Source organism: Petromyzon marinus, chromosome 70 (genome assembly GCF_048934315.1).
Source record: "Petromyzon marinus isolate PM22_M1 ecotype Great Lakes invasive population chromosome 70, UKy_Petmar_22M1.pri1.0, whole genome shotgun sequence".
NCBI classification, from domain to species: domain Eukaryota; kingdom Metazoa; phylum Chordata; class Hyperoartia; order Petromyzontiformes; family Petromyzontidae; genus Petromyzon; species Petromyzon marinus.
The window spans coordinates 1,336,199-1,345,502 of NC_133736.1; the positions used below are offsets into that span (position 1 = coordinate 1,336,199).

General features: G+C 56.8%; 2 protein-coding genes and 1 long non-coding RNA gene across 3 annotated transcripts in view; 2 read left to right on the plus strand and 1 right to left on the minus strand.

The window, feature by feature from the left end:
- Window positions 1-225: 225 nt before the first annotated feature.
- LOC142906773 (uncharacterized) lies at window positions 226-2,429 on the plus strand (the record flags this gene model as incomplete). The annotated part of the gene is made up of 1 exon (XM_076055239.1): window positions 226-2,429. A coding segment is annotated over one exon (912 nt), but the record flags the coding sequence as incomplete, so codon positions are not given.
- A 3,024-nt stretch (window positions 2,430-5,453) lies between these two features.
- Window positions 5,454-5,852, plus strand: LOC142906756 (uncharacterized). The gene is made up of 3 exons (XR_012930479.1): window positions 5,454-5,552; window positions 5,601-5,694; window positions 5,742-5,852. It is a non-coding gene; the product is annotated as an uncharacterized LOC142906756 (long non-coding RNA).
- Window positions 5,853-5,874: 22 nt separating this feature from the next.
- LOC116958062 (ras-related protein Rab-6B) overlaps window positions 5,875-9,304 on the minus strand; it is a 31,383-nt gene continuing 27,953 nt past the window's right edge. The window contains exon 8 of the mRNA XM_032980555.2: window positions 5,875-7,519. Within this exon, the coding sequence (XP_032836446.1) occupies window positions 7,455-7,519 (65 nt within the window). The 3' untranslated portion in view covers window positions 5,875-7,454. The remainder of the gene's footprint in view (window positions 7,520-9,304) is intronic.

Below are 9,304 nucleotides of genomic sequence, written 5' to 3' on the forward strand. Positions count from 1 at the left end.
ATAAACACGAACTAGCCCACGATAATTTGGCATTTCCACAAGCGCAAAGCTTCGAACGCGCGCGGCGCGTGGTCCTGGTACACGACACGTTACCCACCCCCCCCCACCCGCTCTCTAGACCCCACGAGACACCCGCACAACTCATCGCTTGACTCCTTCATCCCGAAATGACTGTGGTTCGCACATGCAACCACACCCACACAGCGGCCTCCGAATCGGTAACGGTCACCGCCACCGTCATCGCCGTCGTCGCCACCGTCACCACCTACACCGTCATCACCACCGCCATCGTCACTGTCATTGTCACCACCGCCATCGTCATCACCACCGCAATCGTCACTGCCATTGTCACCACCGCCACCGTCATCACCACCGCCATCGTCACTGTCATTGTCACCACCGTCATCACCACCGCCATCGTCACTGTCATTGTCACCACCGTCATCACCACCGCCATCGTCACTGTCATTGTCACCACCGCCACCGTCATCACACCTGCCACCGTCACGGTCATTGTCACCACCGCCATCAACACCGTCATTACCCCTGCCATCGTCACTGCCATTGTCACCACCTACACCGTCATCACCCCTGCCATCGTCACGGTCATTGTCACCACTGCCATCAACACCGTCATCACCGCCGCCATCGTCACGGTCATTGTCACCACCTACACCGTCATCACCGCCGCCATCGTCACTGCCATTGTCACCACCGCCACCGTCATCACCCCTGCCATCGTCACTGTCATTGTCACCACCACCATCAACACCGTCATCACCCCTGCCATCGTCACTGTCATTGTCACCACCGCCACCGTCATCACCCCTGCCATCGTCACTGCCATTGTCACCACCTACACCGTCATCACCCCTGCCATCGTCACGGTCATTGTCACCACCGCCATCAACACCGTCATCACCGCCGCCATCGTCACCACCGACATCGCCACCGCCACCGTCATCACCACCGTCATTGTCATCGCCACCGTCGCCACCACCATCATCGCCACCACCATCGCCATCATCATCACCACCGCCGCTATCATCGTATTCACCGCCGCAATCAACGTCATCACCGCCGCAATCAACGTCATCACCACCGCAATCACCGCTCTCCTCCCCAGCGGCGGCGTAACTCCTCAGCCTTCACCTGTCCCCCGCTGTGCTCAGCGGGATCACGCCACGTCTCGCCAAACTTGACGGCGCCGAGGAGATGTTAATCACCTCGCCAGGTGTACGGGAGGTCGTGGGTTTGATCCCTACCCTGATGAGATGTCAACTATCCTCGCCTGGTATACAGGTCGAGGGTTCGATCCCTGCCCTGGCGTTTTTATATATATATTTGGAGTTTGCGCGTCTCTCTCTCTCTCTCACATCACGGTGGCTAGGAGATGTTAACTACCTCGCCTGGTAGACAGGAGGTCGTGGCTTCGATCCCAATCCTGGAGTCTATATATTTGGAGTTTGCGCGTCTCTCTCTCTCACATCACGGTGGCTAGGAGATGTTAACTACCTCGCCTGGTAGACAGGAGGTCGTGGGTTCGATCCCAATCCTGGCGTCTATATATTTGGAGTGTGCTAGTCTTTCTCATCATCACGGTGGCTAGGAGATGTTAACTACCTCGCCTGGTAGACAGGAGGTCGTGGGTTCGATCCCAATCCTGTCATCTATATATTTGGAGTTTGCTAGTCTCTTTCTCAACATCACGGTGGCTAGGAGATGTTGACTACCTCTCCTGGTATAGAGGTCGCGGGTTCGATCCCAATCCTGGCGTCTATATATTTGGAGTTTGCTAGTCTCTTTCTCATCATCACGGTGGCTAGGAGATGTTAACTACCTCGCCTGGTATGCAGGAGGTCGTGGGTTCGATCCCGACCGTGACGTCTGTATATTTGGAGTTTGCTAGTCTCTTTCTCATCATCACGGTGGCTAGGAGATGTTAACTACCTCGCCTGGTAGACAGGAGGTCGTGGGTTCGATCCCGACCGTGACCTCTGTATATTTGGAGTTTGCTAGTATCTTTCTCATCATCACGGTGGCAAGGAGATGTTGACTACCTCGCCTGGTAGACAGGAGGTCGCGGGTTCGATCCCGACCGTGACGGCTCTATATTTGGAGTTCACGTTTCTCTCCTCACCACCCCCCCCCCGCGTGGAATTTCTCCCTGCTCGAAATGTCCACGTGACAATCCACTTCGTTGACCCAGCGTTCGGTGGGCGAGGTCGCTTCTCAAATAAAACAAAGCAAAGCTCTCTACCTCTGACGGCAGCTCGAGAGACCTGCCCCTTTTTTTGTGTTTTTTTTAAACCTGCTCAAATTAATAACGAGTTCACAGCACCCACCTGCGCGGGGGGAAAAAAACCCAGCATCGCCGCTCTCGCGCCGCGCGGCATCGTCAACGTCACGCGTCACATCGCGACCGCTGCGGAGAGGAGGGGGACGTGGGGGACGAACGACGGCCAACTTAAACGTGAAACAACGAGCGGCTCCTCGAGTGGATGAGTTTCGTCAATCTGAAGCGATGGTTTCTCTCTCTCTCCCTTGACCTTGGGCGCGCGGGGCGCGAGAGACGCGCGCGGGCCGGATTCGCGAATCGCTCCGAGCGCTAGTGGAGCGCGCGATTTGCGACTTACTTTGACCTCATCGATCGAACCCGCGCCGCCTATCGGGCGTTGTTTTGAAAGAGGATTTTTGTTTACGATTGAGAACCCGTGGGACGGCGGCGGGGCGGGGCGAAAGGCCGCCGTGAACGTCACCAACTTGCTTCGGGATGATTTGACGGCCGGCGCGCGCACGCACGCACGGCTCCGGTTGGCTAAAAATCGCGTCGGAAGGGAGAGAGCGTTCCAGACGGCCGCGGAAGCGCGTTCCCGGGGGGGGAGGGCCGCTGGCGACGACGACGAGGACGGCCACCGGAGTTTGCGCGATGGTAGCCGGGGGGGGGGGTGGAGGTCACGGCACACCCCGTTTAATTTGTTCGACCTGTAACCTTTGACCCCCGATCCAAAGGCTTCCCCCAACACTTTGGGGGGGGGAGGAGGAGGCAAAGTGGCTGTGACAGCAGCAGCAGCGGTCAAGGCCGGCACTGTGGCACACGAGAGGGCCGGTGGGGTGGGTGGGTGGCCGGCCGCCCGGTGTCGAGCACCACGGCCGCCTTTGTCTCCCCCCCGTGCCGATGTTCACCGCACCGAGCTCCCGGGGGGATCCCGTCCGAGGGTGCCGAGTCGACCGAGGGAGGGGAGAGGCACCCAGGGACTCGGGACAATCGTCAATGTCAGGCGTCGGTGGTCCTCAGGCGGGGAATCGAAACTCGGGCCGCCGCGGGGTTCGTAGCGCGGCGCAGCGCTAACCGCAGCGCCGCAGTTCCCCCGCAACCTTCGACATGCACACACACACACGGTACGCACACACACACACGGTACACACACACACACACGGTACACACACACACGGTACACACACACACGGTACGCACACACGGTACGCACACACACACACACGGTACGTACACACACACGGTACGTACACACACGGTACACACACACACGGTACGCACACACACGGCACGCGTGCACACACACACACGGTACGCGCACACACACACACGGTACGCGCACACACACACACGGTACGCACACACACACACGGCACGCACGCACACACACGGTACGCGCACACACACACACACACGGTACGCACACACACACGGTACGCACGCACACACACACACGGCACGCACACACACGGCACGCACACACACACGGCACGCACACACACACACACGGTACGCACACACACACGGAACGCACACACACACACACACGGCACGCACACACACACACGGTACGCACACACGGTACGTACACACACACACACGGTACACACACACACACGGTACACACACACACGGTACACACACGGTACGCGTACACACACACACGGTACACACACACACGGTACGCGTACACACACACACGGTACACACACACACACACGGTACGCGTACACACACACACGGTACGCGTACACACACACACAGACGGTACACACACACACACACGGTACGCGTACACACACACACGGTACGCGTACACACACACACGGTACACACACACACGGTACGCGTACACACACACGGTACACACACACACGGTACGCACACGCACACACGGTACACACACACAAACACGGTACGCACACACACACACACACGGTACGCACACACACACACACGATACGCACACACGGTACACACACACACACACGGTACGCACACACACACACGGTACGCACACACACGCACGTGCATAACCCCCATGCCCCCCCACCCGGAAGCTTCGACACACGCAACTTCTGTCTCCTCCTGACCTATGATGTCGGAAAATTGCTCATCCCCGCGATCGCCAATCCTCACGGACCCGCCCCCACCTCCCACACACCCCACCGCCTGCCCCCCCCTCAAAGCCAACTTCAAACACAAAGAGAACCAACACAAGCGGAACCAGGCAGCAGACGCGCAACGCCGATGATATTCTTGAACGTTTGGTTACCAACCGGAGGTCCGTTACGCCGATGATACTCTATAACGTTTGGTTACCAACCGGAGGTCCGCAACGCCGATTATATTCTTGAACGTTTGGTTACCAACCGGAGGTCCGCAACGCCGATGATATTCTTGAACGTTTGGTTACCAACCGGAGGTCCGTTACGCCGATGATACTCTTGAACGTTTGGTTACCAACCGGAGGTCCGTTACGCCGATGATACTCTTGAACGTTTGGTTACCACCCGGAGGTCCGTTACGCCGATGATACTCTTGAACGTTTGGTTACCAACCGGAGGTCCGTTACGCCGATGATACTCTTGAACGTTTGGCTACCAACCGGAGGTCCGCAACGCCGATGATATTCTTGAACGTTTGGTTACCAACCGGAGGTCCGCAACGCCGATGATACTCTTGAACGTTTGGTTACCAACCGGAGGTCCGCAACGCCGATGATTTTCTTGAACGTTTGGTTACCAACCGGAGGTTCCGTTACGCCGATGATACTCTTGAACGTTTGGTTACCAACCGGAGGTCCGCAACGCCGATGATATTCTTGAACGTTTGGTTACCAACCGGAGGTTCCGTTACGCCGATGATACTCTTGAACATTTGGTTACCACCCGGAGGTCCGCAACGCCGATGATACTCTTGAACGTTTGGTTACCAACCGGAGGTCCGCAACACCGATGATATTCTTGAACGTTTGGTTACCAACCGGAGGTCCACAACGCCGATGATATTCTTGAACGTTTGGTTTTTAACCGGAGGTCCGCTACGCCGATGATACTCTTGAACGTTTGGTTACCAACCGGAGGTCCGCTACGCCGATGATACTCTTGAACGTTTGGTTACCACCCGGAGGTCCGCTACGCCGATGATATTCTTGAACGTTTGGTTACCAACTGGAGGTTCCGTTACGCCGATGATACTCTTGAACGTTTGGTTACCAACCGGAGGTCCGCAACGCCGATGATATTCTTGAACGTTTGGTTACCAACCGGAGGTTCCGTTACGCCGATGATACTCTTGAACGTTTGGTTACCACCCGGAGGTCCGCAACGCCGATGATACTCTTGAACGTTTGGTTACCAACCGGAAGTCCGCAACGCCGATGATATTCTTGAACGTTTGGTTACCAACCGGAGGTCCACAACGCCGATGATATTCTTGAACGTTTGGTTTTTAACCGGAGGTCCGCTACGCCGATGATACTCTTGAACGTTTGGTTACCAACCGGAGGTCCGCTACGCCGATGATACTCTTGAACGTTTGGTTACCACCCGGAGGTCCGCTACGCCGATGATATTCTTGAACGTTTGGTTACCAACCAGAGGTCCGCAACGCCGATGATACTCTTGAACGTTTGGTTACCAACCGGAGGTCCGCTACGCCGATGATACTCTTGAACGTTTGGTTACCAACCGGAGGTTCCGTTACGCCGATGATACTCTTGAACGTTTGGTTACCAACCGGAGGTCCACTACGCCGATGATACTCTTGAACGTTTGGTTACCACCCGGAGGTCCGCAACGCCGATGATACTCTTGAACGTTTGGTTACCAACCGGAGGTCCGCAACGCCGATGATATTCTTGAACGTTTGGTTACCACCCGGAGGTCCGCTACGCCGATGATATTCTAGAACGTTTGGTTACCACCCGGAGGTCCGCTACGCCGATGATACTCTTGAACGTTTGGTTACCACCCGGAGGTCCGCTACGCCGATGATACTCTTGAACGTTTGGTTACCAACCGGAGGTCCGTTACGTCGCTAGCCGCCACGAGTTTTACGTCGTCATCATCGTTCTGGTGGTTGGGAGGGTTTTCGTTTTTTCGTTTCCCCCTATCGCGATGTCATCCCTTCTCCTGCACCGCCCTCCGAACGCGGCTTTCGCTCGCCGCTGCCGGTACCGCTGCCGGTACCGCTGCCGGTACCGCTGCCGGTACCGCTGCCGGTACCGCTGCCGGCACCGCTGCCGGCACCGGAAGTCGTGAAAGCCGGGGGCGGCTCAATGAATATCACCGGCACGCACCGCACATCAAGTATATAGCACACACACACACACACCTCCCCCACGCCCTCACCCTACACTACAGCTGTGGATACTTCCTTGGTCGCATTTACACACACACATACACCTCCCCCACGCCCTCACCCTACACTACAGCTGTGGATACTTCCTTGGTCGCACACACATACACCTCCCCCACGCCCTCACCCTACACTACAGCTGTGGATACTTCCTTGGTCACACACACACATACACCTCCCCTACGCCCTCACCCTACACTACAGCTGTGGATACTTCCTTGGTCACACATACACACACACCTCCCCCACGCCCTCACCCTACACTACAGCTGTGGATACTTCCTTGGTCACACACACGCGTTACGCACGCACGCGCCACCGTGTGCATTCCGTACAACGTTTCACCCCCCCCCCCTCCCCCAGTCTACCAGCGACCGCCGCCACCGCCGTCACTCCGGACACGCGCACCGCACGGGCAAAATAACGCGACGAGAAATTAAAACTCCGCCCCTGGCCCCCCCCCATCCCCCACCCCCCCCCCCTTACACGCACGTCGACGCCTTGCGGTGCAACGGTGGCAGGTCAACGCAGCGACCGCGCGGGGAAGCGCTCGATGATGATGGCGACGATGACGATGACGACGATGACGACGACGATGATGACACTAAAACGTGACGAGGATGGGCGGCGGCGGGAGTGGCGGTGTACACACTCGTGTCTCGCGTGGGTTGAGTCGGGGTGAAGGAGGTGGACGAGGGTGGACGAGGTGGACGAGGGTGGACGAGTGTGGACGAGGGTGGACGAGGGTGGGCGAGGGTGGGCGGATCGTGGCCGCGATGGGAGGCAGTCGTAGGGACTTGACGCGGGCAGGACATCAGCAGGAGCAGGAAGCCTCGCTCACCGGAGGATCTTTGGGCTTCTCCAGATTGATATCGATCACTGTGGGTAGCAAGACGTGGTGGTGGTGGTGGTGGACGTGGTGGTGGTGGTGGACGTGGTGGTGGTGGTGGACGTGGTGGTGGTGGACGTGGTGGTGGTGGTGATGGTGGACGTGGTGGTGATGGTGGTGGACGTGGTGGTGGTGATGGTGGACGTGGTGGTGGTGGTGGACGTGGTGGTGATGGTGGTGGTGGACGTGGTGGTGGACGTGGTGGACGTGGTGGTGGACGTGGTGGTGGACGTGGTGGTGGTGGACGTGGTGGTGGACGTGGTGGTGGTGGTGGACGTGGTGGTTAAGGAAGTAACGCAGATGATCGGGACAGGATAACCGGCACGGACACAGCGCTGCAACGGCAGAAGCAGCGGCTATCGGGAGAGGTGCAGGGCTAATCGCACCTCCGATTAGCCCCGGCTGGCTATGTAAGGGGGGGGGGGGGCAAAGAAGTTCAAGGTACAGGAGATAATCGATTAGCCGGCGGCCTCGGGCGGCGCCGAGTTTTAAAAAAAAAAATGCCGGATAATCACTTGAATCATTATTTTAAAAAAAAAATCGCTTAATTTTTGCACATTCTTGCATAACATTACGTTTTTAGGCGTTGCGCGTACATGCGTTTTTAATGTTTTACACTTGCTCGCGATATGAAATTGCCACGAATAGGCACACACCAACAGGCCAAACTTAAAATCCTACTTCGGTTGAACGCGTCGGCCCGCGGTGACCAACGTCATTTTCGACTCGCGAGAAATATCCTCCCGTCGAAAGGCCCCGGGGGAAATTTAACCCGCGCCGTGACTTACCCCACTCCAATCTGGAAGACTCTGTGTCCCGTGGCGGTGATGCACGTAGCACTACTTACTACGACGCTCTGGTCTCACCAACTCGACGCGGTTTGACAGACGCGAACGACGGCTCACACGATGCGACTATTCGCCGCATCGCGCAGTGTACATACTCGAGCTGACTTTTGGCTCCTGTTGCGTTGCTCAGTCGTGAAAAAAAGGCGTGTATATGAACGCGCGCGGTATTTTTCCGTTAAGCTGAAACGTACGCAGGGTAATATTACCTCGCACTAAAATCGCACCGCGCGCGTGCGCGCGGTGCGATTTTAGTGTGATCGCCGGACCCGGTGGGTGAAAGCCTTTGGAGCGGCTTTGCCGGTTTTCGCCGGATCGGCCCCCGGGGGACCGCCGGATGAAACGTCGGAAATCAGCAGCCCGGACGTAAAAACGAGCGCGGTGCCGGATAAAAATTATCGATTATCAATCAACGCCACATACATACGGCAAGTAGCAGCAGCTGTTGCTGCAGTAGCAGCTGCTACTGCTGCAGTAGCAGCAGTGGCAGCAGCAGCAGTAGTAGTAGCAGCTGCAGCAGCTGCAGCAGTAGCAGCAGTAGCAGCAGTAGTAGCAACAGTAGTAGTAGCAGCTGCAGCAGCTGCAGCAGTAGCAGCAGCAGTAGCAGCAGTAACAACAGCAGCAGTAACAACAGCAGCAGCAGTAGCAGCAGCAGCAACAACAGCAGCAGCAGTAACAACAGCAGCAGTAGCAGCAGCAGTAACAACAGCAGCAGCAGTAACAACAGCAGCAGTAACAACAGCAGCAGCAGTAACAACAGCAGCAGCAGTAACAACAGCAGCAGCAGTAGCAGTAACAACAGCAGCAACAACAGCAGTAACAACAGCAGCAGCAATAGCAGCAGCAGTAACAACAGCAGCAGCAGCAGTAACAACAGCAGCAGTAGCAATAGCAGCAGTAACAACAGCAGCAGCAGTAGCAGCAGCAATA